Source organism: Pocillopora damicornis, chromosome 11, assembly GCF_964200805.1.
Source record: "Pocillopora damicornis chromosome 11, jaPocDami1.2, whole genome shotgun sequence".
Lineage (NCBI taxonomy): Eukaryota > Metazoa > Cnidaria > Anthozoa > Scleractinia > Pocilloporidae > Pocillopora > Pocillopora damicornis.
Window position 1 is genome coordinate 12,443,883 of NC_142680.1, and position 26,846 is coordinate 12,470,728.

A 26,846-nucleotide genomic window follows, 5' to 3' on the forward strand; every position below is an offset into this window, starting at 1 on the left:
CGTTGTATCCATGAATACTGCTTGCATATTGAAAATGATTTTGGAATGGATCTACTTAGGCAGGCCTTTATGCCATAGATGCAAAAATTTTAAAGCATTGTGTCGACATACATTATTTACTGTTAGAATGCCTAGAATGTTGAGCAGATGGAGGGTGCTATCTGTTTGTTTATGCAATGTACCAATCACAGAGGGGCAAAACATCCTCATGTTTGTTCTCAAGTGATTGATCAATACTTGCTGAAGAAATGCACAGGTGAAATGCATCTTCTCCTCTTCTTTGTTAACTAGTGTTTAGTTGGCAGTGTGGTTGTCACTTGGGATTGAGATTGACAGAGTATATTCCATAGTTAATCACAATTATTCTCTTGAGGGAAATGGTAAGTGAGTTGGCACAACTTTTGTATCTCCAGCGTCTGAACAAGTCATGTAAAATAGCAATTTTCTTTTGTGGTATTGTGAACCTCTAGATACCTGGGGAGTAAGTGAGTTGATGAAGGATTATGTTAAGTGGGAAGACAGTATTGAAACGAAAAATTGCAATTTACAAATCCTGAAAGGTTTCCCTCAGAAACTAACAGAACTCCCTATAGAGGAATAAAGGGGTAAGTTTCTAAAGAAACTGTGGTGCTGCGTCGGTGGGAGAGTATAGCAGGTAATTTAGTGTTAACAACTGGGTTGAAAACGTAAATTAGCCACCGTAAAGGGTAAAAAAGCTGACGTTTCTAGCGTTAGCCCTTCGTCAGAGCGATTAGAGGAATTGTGGGTTGTGTGTGGATTTATATGTAGAAAGTGGAGCTACGCCATTGATGGGAATATGGTGACGAGAAAACAGGAATAAATTAGTTGAATGAAAAGCGCTCGTTGATTCCGTGGGGATTAAGGGTGCCGATTTGGAATATAAATTTTTCTTCTCGTGTTTTACGGCTTTCCGAACTACCTAGATGTAAGGAAAGGCCGCAAACTGCCCTATGCTGTTTAGAATGATAAGGAAGATTAAAGTGTCTAGCGACTGGTTTGGATGCGTCCTTGTCATTTCTTTCCACATCGCGAAGGTGTTCTCGGAATCGGTCACCCAGTCGTCTTCCTGTTTCGCCGATGTATAACTTATTGCAATAAGTGCAAGTTATGCAGTAAATAACATTGGCGGAGGTACACGTGAAGTGATCAATGATCTTAATGGATCTTTTGGGTCCCGATATTTTCTCTACGTTATGAATGAAAGGACAAGTTTTGCATCGTGAGCGAGCGCATTTAAGAATGGCTGCCTGTCAGGATCGAGAATTGTCCGTCAACGACCATTTTGGTGAATTGCTCATATTTTGCTCAAAGATACCCTTTGATAAACTATTTTCAAAAATCATGTTTTTAAGTTTCAGCGATTATTAAATTTTCATAAATTTGCGAAAATCTGAAAACGCGGTTTTCAGGCTTCCGGAGCTCACGCTTCGCATGACGCACAGTCAAAAATTAACTGCAAAAACCAAGCCCCGTTTAAGGATGAAAATGGAATCAATCAACACCAAACTTCACACGATATTAGGACAGCTATTCTCATTCAATTCTAGTGAGTGATTTTTTTTGGGCACATCGATTTTGGGATTACTTAAGCCCTTGAAAGAACATCCTCACAGACCGCGTAAAATGGCAGCGAAAAACGGGTGATATTTCACGCGAAAAAAATGTACCTGGTACCACATATTTTAGATTTTCAACAACATATTCGTGAAATATTGCTATTTTCCATTCATTGTGGAAAGTGTGATGCTCGGAATCGCATTGCTTCCCTTCGAAAATGGCAGAAGTGTTTGTGACTTGAGCGAGCAAAATGATGCAAAGTGTGTAAACAAACAACAAGGTAATTTAATCATATCGAGTTGTTAAATCTCCAAATTAAATCCGGCCTCTGCTGTGTCGGTTTGTAGCTCGGAAAATGTAAAGTGACAAGTAAATTATTCCGTAAGATATTTGAAAAGGTTCTACAAAATATTTTTTGGCTAAAAATCTACAAGTGAAGTACATATTACATTAGCACCAACTCACATTCAAGTAATGCAAAAGATACATTCGAGAGAAGCCTTTTAGTAGATTAGTACTTGCTTCCACGCTGATAAATCAGATTTTTTTTATCTTTTACTTTGCGAACTCATTTTCTGTAGGTTTAAATACATGGAAAGGCGACTTTTGACCTTCAAAGTAATTAAATGCAAGGCGACAGTTCTTGTTATCCTTGTAATTATCAATGTCACGCAACGTAACGCCATTGGAAACGTGTCGGGGGTGCTGAAACATACCCGCGTAGAAACCGCAAATGAAATAATTATGTCGTTAAATTATAGAAAGAAATCCCGAACTTCAAAATGAGCGGAAAGAAATGTAGGTTGAATACTCTCACGTCTGTCAGTTTGCATGTGTCAGCTACCAGATGAGTAAACTTCATTACCAATGTGAAGACCAGAAAAGGAAAGTGAGGGTCAATATTGGCATGATTAAAAGAAAAACAGAACAAAACGAAAGAACTTCTAATTACTCTACGAGCTTTAAAAATGAGATAACTAGTAACTGACGATTAGGACCGAGTCACCGTTAATTCGTTTCTTCCTCACTTTTCTATTCTGCTAAACTAAAGAGAAAGTCAGCATCACGATGACTTTTGGCAAGTACATTTGCTGACAATCTCTTTCAGTAGAGCCAAGTACGGGGCCTTTTTATGCATGGGCTTTGATGGTATATCGAGGCCAAGGTCTTCACACATGTGCTGCAGCATGGGTAGCTTCAGGATCTTCAAAGAGTCATTTAGCGCCATTTCACAAAGATCGTACTGATCGTAGATCAGGGGATGGTCAAGTTGTATTGACGCGACTGTCTCCTTTGCTTCGCTAAAATTACTCTCCTCTTGAGCTGCTCGGATATCAGCCTCATCAGGATCTCTCTGGCGTACTAAGGCACTCTGTCGTGAGAAGAAGGAGGTGATCTGGGTGGTTGTGAGGAATTCTGATGACTGGAATAGTCGTGCACCATCGGTGCCCCGGGCACGCCGCATTTCTCGAGCAACTACCTCTGCGTCAAGCTTGTGGCCTGTCGTCTGCCCTATTCGAAATTTAGATAAAAGGTACGACTTTTGCTTTTCACTGAACCTTTAAGCCTTCCTTACTACTCTAAGGGCCCATCCTTCTTTCAGAGAAACACGAGAATCTTCCTGTCGTACAGGGGCTTGAAGCGATGGCAGCTTTCCCACACCTTCCTCCAAATACGATTTGTAGCCAATTTTTGCCAAGTCCATTAAAGAATTTTTTTCTGGTACCCTGGTACATTTTTCAAGTGACAAGTGCTTTTCTAAGGCTGAAAGCCTTTGAAAAACACGAGTGCAGCCGTCTTGAGGACATGAATACACCCCTGCTACCTGGCCACGTTCTATGGAAGCTGTCTCTTCAGCCACATTTTCTTCCCCTGACGATTTGTGGGGGGTACTTTTATAGGAACGGAAATCTCCTGCAGAAAATGATGGCTGCAGAATCCCTTGTCCAGGACCTTCAAAAGATATAAGAGAAATATAAATATGACAGCCACACAGCTAAGAAATAATTATCTTGCATCAACGCGTAGCCCTCAAAGGCAGCCCACGACAGAATACCGTGTAAGAGGGGTTTAAAATACTCACCCCTTTTTCTTGTGTTTTGTTTGTTTGAGCAGCGTTTTGTAAACATTTAATCTCTTATGGAAAGTCTTTTATGATGCATTGCGGATAAATTTTTCCCTTATTAATAGAAACCTTACAGAACAGACTGTCATAAACTAGCAGAAAGGCCTGGGCTCATTCAAGAACCATTAACTCACCAGAAGAGGATTTTTCAATTTTGATCACTTTCCCTTGGCCGACGGAATATGCGCGCCAACAGGAAATAGAGCCCACTGAACTAAACTCAAAGTTGTTCAACTTGGTGATTCCTGTAATGGTTTGCACATCGTCTGGCGTTTCTTCGATGGTATCCAGAGAAACCACTCGTACACCTTCCAAACCACCATGGGATAGCAGAGCTTCCTTCAGGTCGCTGGCGGTGCAGACATCATGGCCTTCATTAATAAATGCCCTAATGTGGCTTTTACAGCTCGCAGCTAGTCGATCTGCAGCCCCTTTCCCGCCTTGCGGGTCGCTGAAATCAACGCGGACTATCTTCACTCCGGTGTTCGCTGAAATTTCTTGGCACTTCGTTAACGTGCGGGAGGAGTGGTAGCAGCCGGCGTTATCTTGCCTGAAGTAGGCCTTGTTGATTTCAGGATACTCTTGCTTCAATGTGGCGAGAACATGTTGCATAATCGCGGTAACAGCAGAACTTCCTTGGGTACAGGACTGAATCACATGGATAAACGCTTGCCACTGTAGCACACCCTCTATTCGTCTGTATACCACAGATATGTGCCAAGAAATACCCCGCTTACCAAACCAGTCTGTCTGTGACTCGTGGTATCTCTGAGGCAAGAACTTCATGGCCCAGTCATTTACAATGAATACTGTTCCAGAATTAAGGGCATCGATGACGTCCAAACGAGCCTGATCTTGATGGGTCGACCTCAGCAAATGGCACTTCCATGACTGGATGGCAAGCGTAGCAGAGCTAACGAGAAACAAAGCTTCGTCTTTGTCTTCTTCTGTGGTAAAAGATGCTTCATCGACCGCAGTAGATATGTCGTTCAGGGTCGAAAGCAAGCTTTCACATTGGTCGCAGAGCTCGTCATGGTTGTGTTTGCATTGCTGCCGCAGGTCAGAATCTTCGGTGTCACTCAGAGCAAATACACTGCAATGACTTGCAATGGGAGAAGAAGAGCTCACGTGAACCTGAGTGAAAATAGGAAACACAGCTTGACACAAAGCATGGATTACCATGTTACTGCAACATTAACGACAAAAAATATTTGCAATATGTATGCTTCATGTTATCTAAATCGAATAACCTCAATAATCTGAGAAGATAAAATCTATTACAAGCATAATTTATACTGATAAAAAACGAATACCAAGAGCAAAAACCGACGTATATTTCCTAGTCAGGGTGGACCTGTCATCGGAACGGTTTTTTCGTGCCATACTTCCATTCATTTGTGAAATAAGATCACCCTGCTTGAAAAACATAATCCAATTTTCTTGGAACTCGTGACACTTTCGGTTGCTTACCTTGAAATCACCCTTCAGGTAGAATTTGGCCACCTTTAATGATTTCACGTATCGCACTTGCCACTCCTTTCCACGACCAAGCTCCCCCAATTGAAGAACCAAGCCTTCTAGTTCATCGAACGCACGTGCCCCGTCTGCTGCAAAATAGTCAAGGCCTTGGAGAGACTTTCTGGTCGAGGCCTTGCATTCATTTAGAACACGCAGCATCGTCCGCTCGCTGAACGCCTCAAATCCAGTCTCTTTGCAGTACTGGGTATACTGACGCACTATCCTTTGCGGTATCATGGTGCGAATAACATTGGGTACTTCAACCAGTTGTCCAGAGGAGAGCTTCAGTGTTTTTTGTCCAAATGGCAGATCTTGCACCAAATGGGGGCTTGTTATATAAGATAAAAAGTGATCCAGTTGTCTTGGATCGACTCTTATCTTTGATGAAGGCTGGGGGGTCACTGAAGCGCCGCTTCCGTGCTGAAGACGATGCAGATTAGCTATGGTAAAACGATATCTACTTAAGCCAGGTATGAATCTCGAGATATCGTTATAATTGGAAACACCACTCATCATCGAAAGAATTTGCCGTCTTGTGTCCCACCCATAGGCTTTGTCATATGCCTCAGCTAAGACCTGGAGGTAGCATTTGGAAGTTTCGGAGAGTTCGTCCAGCCCGAGTGCTTCGTTCATGGCAGGATAAGAGACGACTGCTTGCCAAAGAGAACCTGCACAACTGGGTGTTAGGTCGTGGAGCACAGAAGAAAAAATCTCTGCGGTTCGTCTAGTATACCGAAGCTTAGTGCTGTCACTGGCCTTTTCCCACTCAACCCAAGGTTGAGAGACAGGTTCAATGTTTTTGGACACCAGATACTCGTTCAACTTTTCACGGGAATTTGGCTTTGAGGTGATGCTCTCTTCACTCGTTGAGGAGACGAGGCTTGCAGTATCGGGACTGAGAAACGTCTCGTCATCCTTCAACCCCTGGGATGATATTTCCAGAAACATCAAGTCCGTCTCTAGACCATCAGAAGATGACTCACTGCCAACACTTGATTCCTCTCCTGGACGGTCTGTTTCCATCTCATGAACCTACGAAAAGTTTTGCTCTATAAGCATCAAATCTCTAAAACCGATTTCTTTGTATATGTTTGTAGGGAATCAGTTTCGGGTAATAAAAAATCTCAGCAGCACCAGGTACTGTTTCGGGACATCCAGAAAACAAACAAATGTGGGACAGGAATTAGCCTACCAAAGTGCGGCATAGTACCGCTCCCCTTCCCCAACCCTCATATAAAAAAAGTGACCGAAAAGCAGTGAGTTTTACTGGTCAACGAAGGAGCCTTGTCCCAGATTTACTACTGTGTTTGTCACGCTGTGTTTGTGTTTGTCACGTGTTTTTTCTTCCTCGATTTTTTTTCCAATTTCTATGCTCTTCTAAAAATGACTCTTTTCCTTTTAAAAAACGAGATTGAGATCATCAATTCATATTTGAAGCTTACCATTGTCTGTTGTTCAGGTATCTGCACCACTCGAGGCTCTTTAGGGGTAGACACAGTACTTGCTCCAGCGCTCTCCGCCGGCGTCTGTTCATCTGCAACTTGCCTGCAGATAAACTCGTCGCATCGCCTACAAATTGCTTTTATTAAAAATAAGCAAAGTAAATAACTCATATCAATTACTATTTCTAGGTATAAAGTAATCAATCTGTCATCAATCAATGGATTATCAGCTACTCAGACGAGAAAAAAACGTTAGCAATATAAATTGCAGTTTCCTCACAAATATAAAATTTGCTAGCTTGAGAAAGTTGAAACTTATAGTGCTTTTTTTTTGTGTAAGGTATTAAAAATAAACGTGAGAAAAAGCAATTTCATGAGAACATTTATCAACAGAAGCAATTCAACTTACGCGACCCAACTGGAACTAAGGTGTTGGTGTTGCAAAAAATATACATCGATTTTCGGCTATCCACACGGTTGCTTCCTTTGGCACTTGAGGACTTATGTGTCGCTAGATCCTTGGGAATTGCACAAAGGGTTTTCCTAGTCCTCCAACGTATGCCAAAGTCTGCCCTATGGCGTGGGCAAATAGTCAGGGTAAGATGTTTTTGCTCAAATGAGAAAACACCTGTAAAAAATATAACACCAATTAAATCTGTTGCAGCACTTATTCATAAGCACAATAAAGTTACCTGAAAACACACAAAATCAATATTTACCGGCTCTGGCTAATAGCAGCTTCATTTCAGTTCTAGAACCTTCATCTGCACTCAGTCCAAGAGTCGATAGATGTCCAGTTACATCTTTCGTGCAATCCTCGAGTGTAATGCATTCCACCTGACCAGGATAATCAGGAGATCGCCCGCAAGGGGTCACCTTACCAACTAGCGTTATATAGCTACAGAGAGCCATAAAATGACAAGAAATAATAACTTCTGATGAGAGCACGTATGAAAGCTCAAGACTCGTCCGTGAAATAACTTTCCTTAGCTCTGTTACGAAATTTCAACCATTTGCGCAAGAGCTTCGTGGGTGGGCAGTGATGACGTGACAGGCTTTACCACGAGAGAAAATTGTGTTTGAATTACAGCATCTTGGTAAAGATGGTGTGAGATGTTGGAAGCTCAATGAAAATACATCTGAGATTGAAGTATAATAGTGTTATCGTGTGGTTATCAGACCTTGAGTAAAGTTTTTGTTTTCAGTCTTTGGTATATTTCATGATGACAGCCCATTTAGGGTCTCATGTGGTGCGGCCAGTGTTTGTTGGGACCGGATGTCGGTTAATTATGATAAATAGGAACAATTCGCGTTAATACACTGAACTGCTTGTAAAGAATGCTGTTCTCCTTCTGTATTCGCTGGAATTCTTGATTTATATATACATATATATCTAAAACAAACTAAAACAAAGCCCTTGCAGATGAAATGTTTAAAAGTCATTCAACAGACTGATCAATTGTCACAATTTTCGTAATCGTAATACTTGTAATGGTGATCGATGAAATGACTGTAAGAACATTTTCGACGGTGATTTTATTTTCTCTCAGCTCTCACACAACTCTGAATGTACGACTTCACTATAACTCAATATTTTGTGGAATACAAGTCAGACATTTCCAGAATTAAAGTTTATTTTAAAACCTTTTTCCACCAGGGAAGGAATGATAAGATTAGCGTTTGTTTACACAACACACATCATTTTGCTCGCTCTGGACACAAACATTTGTGGTATTTTCGAAGGGAAGCGGTCCGATTCAAAGCATCAAAGTTTACTCAGGAAATAAATAGTATCATTATATTACGAATATCAAGTTAAAAAATTGAAAAATGAGGTACCAGGTACACTTTTATCGCGTTAAATTTAACCTATTTTTTGCTGTCATATTAAGCGCTCTTTGAGGGTGTTGCTAAGAAGACTTAAAAATTCTCAGTATCAATGTGTACAGAAAAATTAACATAGTGAAAATGGATGGGAAGGCTTTTTCTTATACCGTGTGAAGTTTGGTGTCAATTGAATTAATTTTAAGCCTTCAACGGAGCTTGGTTTTTGCAGTGAATTTTGGACAATTTGATAGGCGGAAAACCGCACTTAAACCGCGTTTTCAAATTTTCGCCAATTTCTAAAAATTTAATAATCGTCGGAACTTTTAAACTTGATTTTTGAAAATAGTTTACCAAAGGGTATCATTGGGCAAAATATGAGCAATTCACCAAAATGGTCGTTGACGGACGATTCTCGATCCTAACAGGCAGCCATTCTTAAAAGTTCCAGACTGGTCATTGGTTTGAAATGAACTCCTGACTAAAAAGTTGCCTATGTTTTTGTCACGTTTGAATGAAATAAGTGGGGGTTGCGAAAAGATAGTGCCAGTCTCTGAATCGTTTTGGAGTAATTTAAAATTTTTAAGAATGATAGATTTAACTGCGTGGTTGTGAGGGTGAAATGTAAGAGTACATGGAATGCGGTCAGTGTTCTCCTTCTCGGCCGTTTCTAGTGCTGCCTGTCGATCGATTTGTTGGGCACGGTGGTTGCCCGCTTGAACGACAGAAACAGGATAGCCACGTTTATCGAAAAACTGGCACATTGCCTCTGATTTTTCCGAAAAATCAGAGTCGTCACTACATAAACGACGAAGTCTGAGAAACTGTGAAAAAGGTATGGAATTCCTTACGTGTGATGGATGTGAGGATGAATACAGCAAGTAACTATGTGAATCTGTAGGTTTGTAGTAAACACTAGTAAATAAGCCGTTGCTTTCAATTGAAATTTTGATGTCAAGAAAAGCCAAAGAAGTGTCGGAAATTTCTCAGGTATATTTAAGAGCCGGATGAAAGGAATTGACGGCGGTTATAAATTGAGTGAGCTTCTCTTTGGTAGAGGAGGTAGCGCCGGTGGAATCGTCAATGTAGCGGCCGTAGAGTTCAGGTTTTGGGCCGTGGTATTGGCTAAAAAATTGATGTTCGATAAAACCTACAAAAAGATTGGCATAGCTGGGTCCCATTTTAGTACCCATGGCTACGCCATTAGTTTGTTTGTAGTAGTTACCACCAAATGAAAAGCAATTGAGTGTGAGTACTAGTTCGGCCAGACGGAGTAGTGTTTCAGAGTTAGGTTCCTTAACAGTGCGTTGATCGAAAAAATGTTTGAGGGCCCGGAGACCTTCGTCATTGGTAGATTGGTAGACCTATAGAGGTCTTTTATAAGTAAATAGTAATTAAAATGAAATACTCCGATGGATGTGGTCTTTTGGCTGGTTTGACTTAATTTGTGAGGAAACTGAATCCTTGAATTGCCTCATTGGTTTACATCCGTAGCATTCTTATCGACCTTCAGTAAAATTTCCTCTAAAAGAAGGTTGAAAAATTTGACTTCAGGTGATTTGAGGTCATTTAAGCTATGTTTCTATGTGTCATGACCACCTAACTGCTGGAAAAATTGCCACCTCCCATGAGTGGTATATTCAGTGCCTAAGAGGCATCCTTTGGCACATGTAAATTTATTGATTTTTGATTTAGAACTGTAATTGAAATTTGAAGTTTTGCAATAGGAGCTGTCAAAGAAGTACACATTGTTCACACAAAATGCTTTCAAGTTGGAATCCACTGTTTTGTAAACAGTTACAAATGTAAACACGATGGGAAGAATGCCTTTGTTCATTCAGTAATCTTCTCTAAGTCTGGACCATAACTCTTGATAACAATTCTTTTGTTGAATTCTCCCTGTATTGTAATTTTGAAGATATCTTTTCCCTGCTCATTTTTTGTTGTATGGAGACCATGACAATGCATGATTGTATTAGTATCTTAATAGAGTTACCCCTATAAAGTTGTGAAGATCCTCATCGCTATCCATAGCTGATGTAATGCTTGCCAATCAAGCAAAGTATTTTCAACTTTAAGGGAAAATGCGCAGTAGTACATCATCAAAGAACAAAGTGTTTTTGTTCTATGCTGCTGTCCAGTTTTTGCTCGACTGTGGACAGTTCTGACTGGTTTCCAAAATTGGACTTTACTTAAGTTTGCTCTTGGCTTTGTAATCGACAGGAGAATCTTGATTGAAGTACAATCAGGCTGTTGTTAGGATACTATGAAATTTGCACAATAACCAACAACCAATTTCTTAAGTGTCTGTGAGTGCATGGAAAAACATTTTCTGCTCTCCCCAAAGGTTATTAACATAGGGAGGAACTTAAAAGTTTTACCTTTGCTTTTGCTTATTCACTTTGCACAAGTGTTTCACCTGAGGAGATCACAAAAGTAAACATTTCTTGCTTTTGCCTCAGGGTATAACTAAGTTAATGAAAATCTGTTGACTCTATACTTGTTGTGTAGCACTGACAAAACAAAGGTTAATTATAAAAGTAAAATGAAGTTGCGTTTGATCAAAAGGATATTCTTTATGGATCATGAGATCATTAGACTGTTAAAAATAAATCAGTAAGGAAAAAGTTGTTCAAAGGATATAATAAAATAAGAATAAGAATTAAAGAAAAATAATTAGTAACTACTACGTTACATGAGTATTAGAAATTTTAAAAAAAATGGCCTGAGATTGAGGTTACCAATTTCTTGCGGTTTGAGCTTTTTAAAGTAGGAAACACTTAAGTTAACCTCTGATTCAGTGCTCTCATCAGTGTGTATGTATTGGAACATAAACAGTTTCATTTCACATCACTTATGATGATTTGATTGTCTGCAGAGCATGTCAAGTTATAGGAACTAGCCATGACAAGGGTGAAAATTCATCTGAAAACCAAAAATGCTTCAACAGACTATGGTTCATTATCATATATTGCAAGCACCTGTCAATAATTTGAAGGTCTTTCATAACACACTCACAAATTTCAAGTCTGACAACAACCCAAATATTTTATTCACATTATAACCTTGCTTATTTGACAGTAGAAAATCAAAGTCAATAAGAAGTCAACAATAAAAGTTTTGAAACGAAACAAACAGCAGTTTTATTATATACTAATTAGTGCATGCCTGTTCAGCCATCTTTCTGTTACAGAGATAACTGTCAATGGCTTTCCAGCAATCCACAGCAGTTCCAGTTGTGTCAACATCAAGGAAAGAAATTTAATAAAATTGGTTTAATCTTTTCCATTCAACTGGATCTAGGGTAAGCTTCTTCCCTGCCCTACTTACATTTGGTTCATCTAATTCCTGCAGTAAAAAGAAAAGCTGCACAATATGTATGGAAAAATTTTTATTGAAGGTCGACCTTAACTGCAGTGAAGGAGGGTATCCTTTGAAGTTTCCTCCTCTGATGGCATACAGTTAGGTGGTGAAGTTCTCATCATAAAATATTATTAAGGATACTGGAATGTGAACGGCATCCTGCAGCACTGAACAAACAGATGCAAAGGTGTATGTTTAATTAGTTCCATTGGTTTTAATCATATGTGGACAAACTTGGCTTGACATATAAATTTTTCAATATTTTTTTTTGCATATAAACTTGGGCAGTGTTGAATATTTAAATAAACTACCAAGTCTCTTTTTGGCAATGAGCAATGCTGTTGGGGTCCCTTTCTCTCAGGCACACCATATGGACAAATTTGTGTCTGAACACTGTCCACCACCTTAAGGTCTTTTTGGCATTGCATTTGTTTTCCACACACTAAGCCAGCTTAACATGCTTTGCCTCTCTACCCTGCATTGAATTGAGGCCCAAGCCTCAGATGTTAAACTTCCTGGTGTGTGTTGACATGAGGTCTTTAGCTTTTCCACTTGCTCAATGCGCACCTCAACTCTTGAGTAAATAGAAACTGCATCTCTGAATTTGACTACAACAAATGCCAAAGTGTGAAGTTTCACAACTGACCCCTTTGAAAGAGGGTTGATCTTCAGGGCCCGGTTGTTCAAAACCGCGATTAAACTAATCACCTATTAGGCCTAATCGGCGATTAAATTTCTTAATCGTGGGTTAGTTAATCGTTGGTTAAAAAACGGTTTTTCAAAGGGAGATTACTCGGTCGATTTACTAATCCGCGATTAAGCATAAAATGAATTATATTAATTAATTATAATTTATTTTGTGCCAGTTTACGTCATAAAATTGCCAGAAATTTATTTTTGTCAATATGGCTTCTCCAGCGAAGAAAGTGCGGAAAGCAAACTTTTCACCCGCTGAAATTTCCGTTTTAACGGAAAAATTTGAAGAAAATATGGACATTCTTCAAAGTAAATTTACCAACAGTATAACAAATGCAAAAAAAAACAAGTTTTGGGAAGAAATCTCGGAGGCGGTAAACGCCGTCGGTGTGACAGTAAGATCAACGCAGGAAGTACGAGACAAGTGGAAAAACCTCCAGAGTCACGCGAAAAGAGAATTCAGTTCCTTTAAAAGTGAACAGAAGAAGACAGGTGGTGGCCCTGCACCCCCGAACCCATCAGAAGCCAGTTTAAAAATAATAAACATGTTCAGTGACACACCGTCATTTACTGGGTTACAGGGGTTTGAAACAGGTAAGTTTATAAATGGAAACATTATTGTAACACCTCTCAATGTCCATACCTTGCATAAAATGTATACTTCGCTAACAAACACAAAGCAAAGTGAAAATTAACGGACTTTAGACTTTTGTTTCTTTCTTATTTTCTTTTACATGTACTCCCATGTAAACAAAAAAACAAATGGCGCCCGAAAAGTCTGCCTTGCTCTTAATTCTTCGTCTGTATATCCATCTATCGTGAAACCGATGCTCCTAAACTCTCTTCGCTTCCTTTTTCTTCGCCCATCAACACCAACACAACCATACAACAAGTCAGCCATGTTGTGATTTTTATTTTTTAATCTGCCGATTAAGGATTTAATCCACCTAGCGAGCAGGGTTAGATTTAACCCTTGGTTTGATCGAAGGTTAGGAATAATCGGGCTTTGAACAACAGAAACTAATCGGCGACTTAAATTTAATCTGCGATTAGCCTATTTAATCGTGGATTAGCGCTAATCGCAGTTTTGAACAACCGGGCCCAGAAGTTCCTTTATCAAAGTGGCAAAATGCCAACAAAAGTACTTTGATTCAAGCCACGTGAATCCATATGAGAATGTAATGCACAATCAATGCTTGGCAGAACTGGTTTTCAGCTGCACTCTATGTTGTCATGCAGGACACAAACCAGACTCACCTCAAGGAAGCAACAACAGTCTCTGACATTCCAGACAGTTCTCTTCTGCTTGCAGTTTTGAAGTGCCTGAAACGTCAAGTTTGGGAGACTAAACAAGGTCTTTCTTTTGTGGTTCAGCGAGAAGCGAAAGAAGCGTTATGTAGAGGCTCCGCCTTGGGTAAATCAAGATACTTCCCCCCAACAGAGGAACAAATTCTTGTCTCAACTTGTTTTGAGCAGTAAATTTGGTAATATGACTTCTTTGTTTGCCCATGGGATCTTTAAGTCTTTTCTTCGACTTTTCCTCTTTCTCTGCAATGGCCAGTCTCTCAGTGTACTGCCATGGTTACCATGTTGCTTTAGAACCACCAATAAAACCACCAATGGTTCCCTTGTTTGTTTGATTAACATTGGCAAAATGTGAAAAGTAGGTTGAACAATTGTTTAGTTCTCGTGAGTGGGATGACATCCATTTTCTGTCAGATGGTATCAGTTCAAATTTGAACACAACCTGCTCTCCTCTCTAAGTGGTCAATGTCTTCCCTTCAATCTGTTCCATTTCTTCCTTCAGGTGATTTGAGTAAGATTTCAGGAATGGATAATCTTCACAGCTGGCACCAAGGAGTAAATGATTATCATTACAACATTGTACTCTATTCAGCAGGTTGAGAGAGCAAACTAAATATGCAGTGACTGTGTCATCCTTGCCAAATGGCACGCCGTCTGCCCACACTGTCACATGCAGTACTCTTCACTCAACCCAGCCAAAAGATCACATCCTTCAGAATATTTTATTTCAATCACTATTTACTTATAAAAAACTTTTATAAGAAGTTCTGTTAGTTTTTGAAGGAAACTTTTCAGGATTTGCAAAGTTGCCATTTTTCCTTTAATACTGTCTTCCCACCTAACGGAATCCTTTATCAACCCATTAATTAGTCAGGTATTGAGAGGTTCAAAATACAACGAAAGAAAGATGGTATTTTACATGACTTATCCAGACGCTGGGGATGCAAGAGTTGTGCCAACTTACATACCATTTCCCTCAAGAGAATAATTGTGATTAACCTTAGAATACTCTGTCAATCTCAATCCCAAGTGACAGCGACACGGCCAACGAAACACTGGTGAACAAAGAAGAGCAGAAGATGCATTTTACATGTGTATCTTCTTAGCAATTATTGATTGCTCACTTTAGAACAACCATGAGGGAGTTTTGCCCCACTGTTATTGATACATTTCATAACCAAACAGATAGCACCCTCCATTTGCTCAACATTCTAGACATTCTTACCTTCCGAAATCATTTTCAATATGCAGGTAGTATTTATGGACACATCACCAGAAATGCTTCCCAACAAAATTTATGTAAACTTTAAGTGTGCAATAACTCTAGAAAACAAACAGTTGTCTATTTAGGAACTAATCTTTATGAAAAAATCCTTCTAGACTTATTGTAACTTTAAATCTTCAATTTCTCTGAGCAACACTCTGAACATTTGCCTTAATATCTGCCTTATCATCATTATCATTATCATTATCATGGTTACTATTTCTCTAAGTATTGTTCTTTTATCCATTGTTTGCTTAATTTTATTTCCTGGCTCTTCATTTGTACTATTTCTCAGTGATTTTAGTAATTTGTATTTTAAATGTGTAATGTATGACAGTGTATGAATTATTACACATCATGAATTAAACAAAATGGTCACTGAATCGCTAGGAACTGAGACCAACAATTTCAAACCTTTAATACAACTACCAGCCAGAAAAAGGAAACAAAAATTTGCTTCATATGCAATTTAGGCAGCTATCTATGAAGGTTAGTAAATTAAAATAACTAAGTGAAAAAACTTTGTAAGAGTGAACAAAGAGAACTAGATGCTGTGTGCCATACATTGTCAATCATGTATATGCCCTTTGCAGATTTAAGAGATGGATATGGTTGTAGTATTGATAAGCAAATTTGGTTAAAAGTTTTTCCATCTATGGCACAAAGGCCTGCCTAAGTGGATCCCTTCTAAAACCATTTTCATTATGCAGGTAGTATTCATGGATACAACACCAGATATGCTTATGTAAACCTTAAGGTGCAATAACTCTGGAAAACAAACAGTTCTCTATTTAGGAAGTAATCTTTACGACAAAATCCTTCTAAATGCTCCCTGATTTTTTCATCTTCCGTAATTGATCCATCTTCACTTCTTTTTAGGATGATTTTCCTAGAGTCACTATTACAATTAAATCTGCTGTGGTCTGAGTCATGTCTAGGATAAAAATAAGCAAAATGTTAAGAGAAAAGCTATATTCATACAGTAGATACTCAAACCAGGCCACTAAACCATTCAAATGTTAATTGAGAACATTGGATAGGCCCCTTTTTCGCAAGCAGACCAATGACAATTTAATGATACATTTTATAACCAGGCACAGGCAAATAAATCCTTTTTTATCTTAATTTTATACCTACTAAATTTGTTTTCCTGATTCTTGAGGTTGGAAAACACCAGGGGAGAAGTCACTCAGTGTGTACTGCAACAAGGCGTTAGGATAAGTCGTTGTGACAAGTTCCTTTACGTTCTAATTCGCTTCCCTCAAACGAACGTAAATTATTTTACCCTTAAATTCCCGTAATAAATAAATCAGACAAGCAGTATGGTAGGATGCGTAAGCGGATCCAAAACACAGATTATTACATCTAGATTAAATCATAATACAAAAATTATTACTCTTTTTTTTTTTTTTTTTTACAATTCATTTGTAGAAGTCTTTATTGTTTACTGAAGTCTTTATTGTCTTTATTGTTCATTGTTTATCCTGTGTGAAATATATAAATGCTCAATGATATTACATTAATTACATTAAGTACATTAAATCATAATACAAAAATTGATGAAACACCCGTTTATCTCAGCAACTGGATGGAGAAGGGAATCGTTTCTATTAAAGACTTGTTGAAGGAGGATGGTAGCTATCTCTCATTCCAAGAATTTAAAGGAAAGTTTTCTTGCAAGACAAACTTCCTCCAGTATTTTCAGATTATTAGTGCCATACCTGACCGGCTACGGTCGAAAGCAAGACAAATAGAATCAGTTAATAATCAGTTTTTCACAAGTAACGATCATCTTTTTCACCTCAACGGAAATTTCACGCTCAACCTTGATAAAGCCAAATCAAGGGATTTCTATAATCTTTTAATTGCTAAAATCCACACTGGAGGTCAGGCAGGTCCTAAAAGATGGAGCGAAATACTTTCTTTGAATGATGAAAAATGGGCAAAGATATTTAAGTCAATACGAAAGCTGTGCAAAGAAACAAAACTAAAAGAATTTCAATTTAAGTTTATTCATAGAATCGTGGTGACAAAGAGAGAACTATTCAAATATGGTATTAAAACTGACGAAGAATGCTGCTTTTGTGGGGAAAAAGACTCAATCGATCACACCTTTATTCACTGTCCCTTTACGAAATCATTCATACAGAAAGTCATTCAGTGGTTTAACACAACGTACAATTCACAGTTCTCTCCAACTACGGAGGAACTTTTATTCGGAATTACCTCCAACTTAAACGAGAATAGTACCACCAAGAAATTCGACTACGTCACACTATTCATGCGTTATTATATCTATAGTTGTAAACTTAACAACAAGCCCATTGTCCTCCACGACTTTGTGAATGCAGTTCACCAAAGGGACCTAATTGAAAATACCGTCAATAACTAGCTCCTGACAAATGCGGTTAAAATATCTCAACTCTCTTTAAAAAATACAAAATAAAATAAAAACAAAATTTAAATAATAAAAAAGTAAATAAATAAAAAACTTAGTGGTACACCTGCCAACAGTGAAACTCTCACCAAAACACTTCAAACAATACTCCTTACGTTCTTTCTCTTTTTTTTCACTTTTGTTATAGTTCCTCATTTAATGTATCAAAGTCTCAATGCACAAATGTAATTTAGCAGTAATGGCTTTTCAATCAACGTATTGTATTCGGATATGGTAAAGTTATCGTTTTATGTTATTCATATTGTATTATTGAACTTTATTGTAAGTAGACTAACATCTCCCTTTGGAGAGTACGGCGCAATAAAGAGATACTATTAAAAAAAAAAAAATAATAATAATAATATAAAAATTATTACTTTTTTTTTTACAATTCATTAGTAGAACGCTTTATTGTTTACGCTAATATAAAGAATAAAGGAACGTGTGAAATATAAATGCTCAATGATATTACAAGCGTAAATACTTAGTTACTTGTAATCTATTATCAAGGCTCTCTTCAATGTATATGTCCTTGGCAAAGTCAGACTTCCATCTACCATGTATTTTAAGTAGTCTTTCTGAAATCAAATGACCACTATTACGCACTACAGATGTAACGCCACCGGATCTTAAGCTATGAAGACGGAAATTATTAGGATTATAACCTAGCTTACTCAGGCAATCTCTAAGAATTTCCCTGCATCTAGTATAATAAATCTTACCACTTCTCAGGGTATAGCTAGAATTACTAGGGTGAAAAGTTAGAGGTCTAGATAAAGGAAGATTACTATTGCTGTCAATCCCAGAAAGGTTCAAATACCTTCTTAAGACACCGACAGGACAGTACTTAGATGTGGAAGCGCTAATATAGACATAATTCCCTTCCCTATAAATATCGGTTTTGCTTCGAGGCAAGAAAATCCTTATATAATCATTATGAAACTCAATATGCTTCGGAACGATATTACATAAATCGTCATACCGAAGAAAACCTGCGAAAGCTAATGAGCATAATGCGGCAATACGAAGATCCTTCAGATTAGAATCTTCCTTGTTATGAACGTCCAATATGTTCCTAATGGTGGTAATGGGTTTCTTTTTCACAATCGGTTGTGACCTCTGGCGTTTGGCAGATTCGATAATATTTCTGCAAAAATCGCTATCCAATGGGTTACAATCAAGACTTGGAACAAATGAATGTAGCCATTTAAGGGCGGCGTGGGTCAAAATTACAGAAGAACTGGAACTACAAGACTGTTGGACTTCGAACAAATAAAGATATACGACACCTAAAGGAAAAGGTAGCTCAAAGCTTATTTGCTTGCTTTTACACCAATCCAAAAACTTCTTAATAACTCACATATAGGATTTTGCTGTAGCATCTGCTTTGGATTTCGACATCACGTCTAAAACCTGATTGGCATTCGATGACGAAAGAACTGGGGAACCTTTCCATGACTTGCTTGAAGAAATTATCTGAAAAAACAAGAACACAACATACAAACTAAAAGGAACAAAACGCACGCCCTTAGTGTAGTGACAATAAAATGGGAATCCCAAAGTGCCCAATGGATCATTGTTTGGGCCGGAGTCTGGGCCAGTGCCCTTAAAACAAGACATCATTGTTAGGCCAGTGCCACCAGATGCAAATCATTGTTTCGGCCGGTGCCTCATGAAATCAAACCATTGCTTAGGCCAGTGCCAACACACTTGATGAACAAGTCCAAATTGTTACTCGGTAAATTCCATTCTTAAGGCGATAATATAGCCTGTGAATTGGTGAGACCCTAACAGCGAATTATGATTTCTTCCATGAATAAGAACCTCCCTCCCAGCACGAATAACGTGGGCCACAAGAGAATCACCATATCTGTGCATAATTAATGGCTAGTAATGAGCTGAAGGCCAGAAGGGTACAACAAGTGTACCAACGGCATACTGACACTTCATATAATGCAAAACACGTGGAACAATACCCACGGGTGGAACCACTAGACAATTTTCCCCGCCAAGAGGCTGAAAGAAGAAATCGACACCTGCAGTATTGGGATTCCAGAATCTTGAAAAGAATTTGGGGAGTTTGTGATTGTAATAATTGGCAAAACAATCAACAGTACGGGACCCCCAACGTTCATCAAGAAATAGAAAAAATTCGTTGGTAATTTGCCAATCATCGGTATCAATTAATCGACCTATATAGTCAGCTTGCTGATTCAAAGTACGTGGAATCCACTGGACCTCTAAATGAATCCCCGACTGGATACAAATACTGAAAATGCTCCGCGCGATCCTGTGTAGATCAAGTTTCATGCTGCCCACTTCAACAATCTTGGCAGCGGCTTGGCTGTCAGTATACCACTTAACGTGCGATCCTTTAAGTACAGGGGCAAATGATTTCAATGAAAATTCAATAACAGATAACTCTCTCCATGTTGAGCTTCGCAAACTTTCGTTCTCCGTCCACAATTTGTGACACACAAAGTCATTGTTAAAGTCAATGAATGCACCGCCTCCAGTGGCGCTAGCATCTGAGTAAACAAAGTAACTAGGATCTTTACTTACAAAGCAATGTCTGCTGTTGAGGTTAATCAAATTATCTTTCCAAAAATATAATTCCTCTTTGCAATAATCATCAAGACAAAATACTGAATCCCAATTATCTACACGCAAGGTAGACATAACGCAATGTCTGGTCATTATCCTACCAATGTTTCCAACCACAGGCGCAGTAGAGATAATTTGACCCGTGAAAGAAGCCAGCTCTTTAGCAGAAAGTTTAAAATCGGCCTCAATAATACGATCTATTGTGTTGGTAATCTTAGTAATTCTTCTCTCTACAATTCTTAGAGTACCCAATAAAGAATTCCAGGTTATACCTAACCAGTCCCAAATTTGAGTAGGTTCCCATACCGAATTCTCTTCATTCACTACAAAACCCGCACCATACAAGTCCTGCCTTACGGTTTGTGCCTTAAGAAGACAACCTTCTTTGTCCTGAACTATCGCCCAACCATCATCTAAGAAAATAGCTATGCAAGTACCTTGTATTCTCCAATGTTTCTCTAAAGGTTTAAGAAGCTTTGTGAAAATATAGGGAGCTGTAGACAAACCAAACGGAAGAACGGTGAAAACATAAAATACTTCGTTATTGGAATCTGGAGCACGCCAACAAAACCCCAAAAACGTTTGGTGATCCTGCGAAATTTCGATATGGTGATTTTCAAGTCAAAAGAAAACATGTACGAATCCTTGGCAAAATAAGCCATAGCAATTTTCCAATCCTCGTATTTGATTCTTTGTTTAATTAGCGACCTGTTAACGTGACGTAAATCAAGAATTAATCTCTTTTTGCCACATGGCCGAATAGATACTGATAAGGGGTTGACAATAAAAGGTTGCTTATCAACCCTACAAACCCGACCTGATTTAACTAACTCAAAAACAGCTTGGTCAACGAAATTAGCATGAAGTCGAGCAGACTTATTATTCTTTAGCCTTACAGCTAATGGAAGGCTAGCATATGGTAATTTGTAGCCCTTTTCAATAATAGTCAAAATGAAATTTGGAGCACCAATAGATCTCCAAAACCCTAGATTTTTCTTCAAATTACCCTTAACGGTTAAAGACTGTCCGCTTTCAAGTTCGTATTTCTGTACGATTTCTTCTACCTGTGCTAAGTCCTCTTCACTGCTTTGATTGGTATTGAGATGAATGGCTTCAGGCTGGCTTGTTGTAGGAGAGTCCAGGGTAAGTATTGTAATTGGGAAACTGGTAACTTCCTGGCCAGAACATGGATCTGCAGTCTTTAGCCCAGTGCCCAAGTTTTTCACACATGTAGCAACGTGAGTAGTCGCAAGAAGCGCCTCTACGGCCTGAATAAAAGTAATAAAAGAAAACGTAGTAAGCAGAGGGGGGAGGGGGGAAACACTCGCGAAAAGATGTAAAACTGTGAAGTAGGAAACCGCAAACGTGAATGGTGTACAGTGAACAGTAGAGAGTATAAGTACTAGAAGCCGACCAATAACAGCGTAGAAGGCACAATAAAGGGAGTGGCAGATGTCAAAGCGAAACAAGTACGCCTAATTACTTCGAATACCAGCCGAAAATACATTTACCTTCTAATTCGCGTCGCTCAAACGAACGTAAATTATTTTACCCTTAAATTCCCGTAATAAATAAATCAGACAAGTTGTATGGTATGATGCGTAAGCGGATCCAAAACCTTATGAAATCACAAAGTAAATTGTAGGCAATTTTTCTTACCACGAAAAAGCTGATTATCAGAACCCACAGCGGCTCTTGCTTTCTTTCCGCTCCCGCTTGTGAGTTGGTCCTTTTGTCGTCTCTTTCGACTCACCGTTTCTCTAGCCTTTTTGAGCCGTTTCTCATCTTCGGAGTCCGACGCCAACTCATCGGATTCGTACTCTGCCACAACTTGCCAACCGTCCTTGCTTTTGTCGGCAATTTTTATTAGCTTTTGCCGTTTGCGAATAAGCTCCCTGGCCTCTTGAGAATACTTCTTAATCAGCGGTAAATTTGGCTCGCCGCGCTCTGACTCGGTTTTTATGCTTTCAGTGATGGAATCCAATTCTGCATTGAGCTCGTACTGCTTCTGGTTGCCCTTGTATTTCAATTGCACGACTTTGTCTATTTTGCTCTTTTGCTCGATCTGCTTGGTTTTAACCTCCAATTTCTTCTCCAGGTAATCTTTAAACATTGAAAAAACCTGGTCGACAGATGCTGAGTTGCCACCACCATGAACCGGTTGGGTCGTATCTGTTGAGCGGGAAGAACCTTCGGTTTGCTCCTGTTCGCTGGACATTAGAAGCACACGCTTGAAAAAACACTCGCAAAAAGATGTAAAACTGTGAAGTAGGAAACCGCAAACGTGAATGGTGTAGAGTGAACAGTAGAGAGTATAAGTACTAGAAGCCGACCAATAACAGCGTAGAAGGCACAATAAAGGGAGTGGAAGGTGTCAAAGCGAAACAAGTACGCCTAATTACTTCGAATACCAGCGGAAAATACATTTATCCGTTCTGACCTTAAAGAATGCATTCTTGGCAGCAGAAAATTGTCATTATTGTCATGATATCCGTACCTCTCTCAAGGAAGGTTTAAGGTTTGAATCTCCAAACCTTGCCAGAAATTCCAGTTCATACATCAAACTTTCCTTCAAACCTACCGCCGCCGCCCCCTAGAATTTGCAATGACTTTACATGGACATTTTCTGGTCCCCATACTTAAAACTAAAATGTTATCCTGAAACAATGTTTTACAAACCCATCCCACATTAAGGTTTAAAAACATAACAAAATTAACCTTGCTTTATCTTATCACAAGCTACTTTAACTTTTAAGTATAGTTTTTGGTTCTCAAGATCGAGAAAAAAAACTGGAAGTCAATTATTGGCGGTAATAACTTCTGTAATTCCCACATCTTCTTCAAAATAAAGGTTGTACGCTTTCTGCACACGTTGCATCTGATATGTATAAGTAGGTGGAATAGGATTTCAACTACTGGACTCGGCTGACTCGGTTGACTCAGATGCACTGTCTGTTGACAGCCCTTCTTTACTGGTAAGGTATTTTTCTTTCTGCTGGCGCCTCTGCTCCCTGATTTTATTTAAAACTGTTTCCAGGACTGCTTCTTTACCACATCCAAACTCAGGAAAAAGACGAGTGTCATCTTTGACCAATTTTGCCACAAATTTGTCTATTTGGATAGCATCTGCCTCATTTCTGTAAATTGGTAAGGCACTTCTGCGTGGCCATCTTTTTTCTACTTCCTTTGTTATCATCATTTTCTGATAAAGGAGATTATTTATCAAAAAACTGCTGTTTGATCTTCTGTTAGACAGAGAACCACGAAGTCATCAGAACTTAAGTTGACCATCAATTGTTACTATAACAATTTGGAAGAGAAAATCAACTCAAAACATTAGTTATTATCTTAGTTTTTCATCTTTTTGTGATGTTCCAAGTGGCGAGAGGTTCTTGAAATTACCAGTAATCAAGTCAGTTTCTTGAAAGCACAATATAAAAATTATGTAACCATGGTCCTTAGGTTAACTGTCAAAATGGCACTTGAGAGACTTTGCATTACTTTTTAGATTTGTACCTACTTTGTATTGTAAATGCTCTTTTCTTTGTAACTAAGTTACTTTCTTTGTTTCGTAAGCAGCCTGTCATAATCCTTGAATGATGATCTATTGACCTTTCTTTTGTGGCCACTACCAAAAGGGCGGGAGGTTTCTAGGAAAAAAACAATGATATAATATTGACAGTTCTGAGATTAGATAAGTTCCCAATTCTAAGAGTGATTTTATACTCTGTGTGATGAAAGAGAATACCTCATACCGGTAATGGAGAAAAATTTAGACTACTGCAAATATTTGCACCCCCCCCCTCCCCCCTCTCCCTTCCACAAAACTTCTTAGGGATAGCTTAATCTTGGCAATGCTCGCGTTAAAACTATTATTAAATAATAAGTTAGGAAAGAACTTAGCCAAGGAAGAATATCTACCATTCACAACGGGTTTAATAGCCATGAGCTCCCGTGAGAAGCGTTCTTTTATCCCCGTTGTTTTCACCCCCAGTTTTTCAAAAGTTGAATCCACTTCCAAGCTCTAACCCTAACATTTAATTAACGCAAGCTTTGATTTTGAGAGGTGGGAAATAATGTTGAACTTTTTCATTTTAATTTAATTTGCCTTAAGATATTATTATCAAGCGAATCCTCTATTTTAAAATTCGATTTAATTTTGCATTCCATCCAAGGAAAAGCATGAAAAAATACTACTGAAGAAATTTTTTTGGCCTGCCATATAAATATTTGACTTTTGTTTCACCTCTGCAAAATCGTCGGTAGATTAGAACTGAAAACTGACCATATAAAAGTTACCAACGACGTTCGCGGGCTCAGTTGCAGACGCAGACTTTGTCTGAAACAGAATCAACTGCTTGTTGACTGGTTAAGGCTAAGGATCGACAAGTCTTTCCTTTCCATGCCATACCTCCGAACAAGCTATAAAGCTTGCACTATGAGGTGGCAAACCAGTCAACATTCCCAATAGTCCCCTTGTCTTGGCTTAACTTTATTGGCCATAGGTTATCTTGGCAGGATCATATTAGGAATATTTGTAAATTGTTGAACAATAAATTGGCTGTTCTGAAACGAATTAAATTCCCACCTCAGTCCATTTTGGAATCTATTTGAACTCAATTATTCCTAGTGTTGTGTATAATATTGTTGTTTGGGACTCTGTTTCCTTGGAACTTAGGGAGGATATTGAACGTATTCAAGCAGTACTCTACATATATGAAACTGACTACATGATGTCTTTAATCCTTTACACCCTAACATCAGTATGCATATTCCCTATACTGTTCTTTATACATTTCCTAATGTGCTGGCAAGGAGAATTTGTTTAACAATCAAGAGGTTCTTCAGTTGATTATGATTTATATTTTTCTCATGACCTCAATGCTTGATTTAGGGATGATATTGAAAGGAGAAATTACATGCTAGTCACTCTCAGGAATTAAAGTGTTAATAACTGTACACATTTTATATGCTCCTTGCATTTGTTGGCAGTAATAGTTAAGATTGTTAGGGAAGCAAACAGATGAACAGATGACAGTGAAAGGAGGGAAAATGTAAACTTAACCATATGATAGAAGAAACAATCACAGAATACTTAAGAAGGGAAACTTGAATTGTGCTAGGCAATTTCCTCTATTGCCCTTCATGTTTTTGATCAAATAAAATTTAATCAGTTGTAGGGTTTGCTTGCAATATGTCAAATCACCAGTGTGGACTTGATTCTTCTCAGATGTCAGCTGGTAAAAGATAGATACTAAAAATAGATGACCATAAGGAAAAGTTCACATCTTCAAAAAAATCACACTGAAGTGGTGGTGTAACTGATTTGTGATATTTAGAATGACAGAAGCAGGAAAAACACTTTGAGCTTTCTCCTATTCATTAGTAAGTTAATTAGATTTTAGATTCTACATTTAAACTGAGTGAGATTAAATTTATTCATATCATGCTCCATTGCCATCGCAACTAATATTTATAACAAAGTTTCATTTTAATATAGAATGTTTCAAGAATTTTCTTTCTTTCTCTCCAATACTTTTTACTATTTCTGGAGCACTATTAACCCTTTACACCCTGACATCAGTATGCATATTCTTTATACTGTTCTCTATACATTTCCCAATGTGTTGACAGGGAGAATTCGTTTAATAATCAAGAGGTTCTTCAGTTTATTATAATTTCCTTTATTCTCATAACCTTAATGTTTGATTCAGGGATGATATTGAAAGGGGAAATTACATGCTGGTCGCTCTCAGGGATTAAAGGGTTAAAGGAAGCTGGTTATTAAAAAAATTATAACTTTTGATTCAAGCAAGTATTTGAATATGAGAGTAACATTTGATGTTTTCACATGTTACAGGATGATCAAGCTGAAGATGGAATCAAAAAGGAGTGAACTCATCTGTAACAATTAGGTGACTACTTTGGAAACTTGACCACTTCGGAAATACACCTTGGCGTGCAATGCTGATGATTACAGTTTGTTGAGGTAATTGAAATGTCAGCCCTCAAGCAGGGACCTTCCACATGACCTTAACAGTCATAAGCTATGAGATAACTAGAGAAAAATGCATTTGTGTCAGTAGAGCTATTGTAAGTAAAGTACCACTTAGTGACAAAAATTAATGATTTCCTGTAAGTATGAATGTTTGGGAGAAGTTATAGTGGTAACTGACCCTTTTTTGCAAGGATGCGTAGGGTCTGATGATTGTAATGTATATCTCTTAGCTTTCAAACTTTCAACTTTGTATTAACTGTAACTGTTTACCATATCTATTTTTCTGTATCATAGGCCCTCAAAAGTTAAAGCAGGTGAGTAAATAACCTGACTTCCTTTGTTTGGAATTGTGTGATTAAATAATTTTGTTGTGCAAGTTACCATATTGCAACATGCAATATTATTATTTAGATTGCAATAAATGCTCTTGCTCAAGCTATCATTGTTTCTTACTGATACTCATACCCAAACTAAACATTGACATAAGGAATTGGTTACAAAATATGTGAGTTTTAAAGGATGGAAAACTGGAAAAACAAGGATCCCCTGTAATTAGGACTGAAATTAAAGTGGACTCTGCTATTTTAGACACCCTGCTGTTCAATCAGGTCTTTTTTCCTGTCTCTTGATTTAAGTGGTACTTCAAAAAAGCGCAAGATATCTTTAAGAAGTGAAACTTTAAAAAGACTCAG

General features: G+C 38.3%; 2 protein-coding genes and 5 pseudogenes across 5 annotated transcripts in view; 1 reads left to right on the plus strand and 6 right to left on the minus strand.

The window, feature by feature from the left end:
- Nucleotides 1–1,843: 1,843 nt before the first annotated feature.
- On the minus strand, nt 1,844–8,049 carry LOC149037577 (uncharacterized). Its single transcript, XM_089187870.1, has 6 exons — nt 7,383–8,049; nt 7,073–7,291; nt 6,664–6,800; nt 5,174–6,253; nt 3,838–4,837; nt 1,844–3,531 (listed from the first exon to the last, which is right to left on the minus strand). Exons 1-6 carry the CDS (start codon nt 7,573–7,575, stop codon nt 3,140–3,142), a joined length of 3,021 nt encoding a protein of 1,006 aa, XP_089043996.1. The 5' UTR covers nt 7,576–8,049; the 3' UTR covers nt 1,844–3,139.
- Nucleotides 8,050–9,621: 1,572 nt separating this feature from the next.
- Nucleotides 9,622–26,846, minus strand: part of LOC149037578 (uncharacterized) — a 124,332-nt pseudogene continuing 107,107 nt past the window's right edge. Inside the window, exons 3-4 of the transcript XR_016181203.1 lie at nt 13,643–13,724; nt 9,622–12,516 (exon numbers count right to left, since the gene is read on the minus strand). The product of XR_016181203.1 is annotated as an uncharacterized LOC149037578 (transcript). The remainder of the gene's footprint in view (nt 12,517–13,642; nt 13,725–26,846) is intronic.
- Nucleotides 13,427–26,846, plus strand: part of LOC149037579 (uncharacterized) — a 120,764-nt pseudogene continuing 107,344 nt past the window's right edge.
- LOC149037580 (uncharacterized) lies at nt 13,873–24,618 on the minus strand (annotated as a pseudogene).
- LOC149037582 (uncharacterized) lies at nt 17,400–19,175 on the minus strand (annotated as a pseudogene). Its single transcript, XR_016181202.1, has one exon. The product of XR_016181202.1 is annotated as an uncharacterized LOC149037582 (transcript).
- On the minus strand, nt 17,400–21,165 carry LOC149037581 (uncharacterized; annotated as a pseudogene). The gene has a single exon (XR_016181201.1). The product of XR_016181201.1 is annotated as an uncharacterized LOC149037581 (transcript).
- LOC149037583 (uncharacterized) lies at nt 21,270–22,830 on the minus strand. The gene is made up of 2 exons (XM_089188345.1): nt 21,816–22,830; nt 21,270–21,424 (listed from the first exon to the last, which is right to left on the minus strand). The coding sequence occupies exons 1-2, from the start codon at nt 22,372–22,374 to the stop codon at nt 21,270–21,272; spliced, it is 714 nt and encodes a 237-aa protein (XP_089044471.1). The 5' UTR covers nt 22,375–22,830.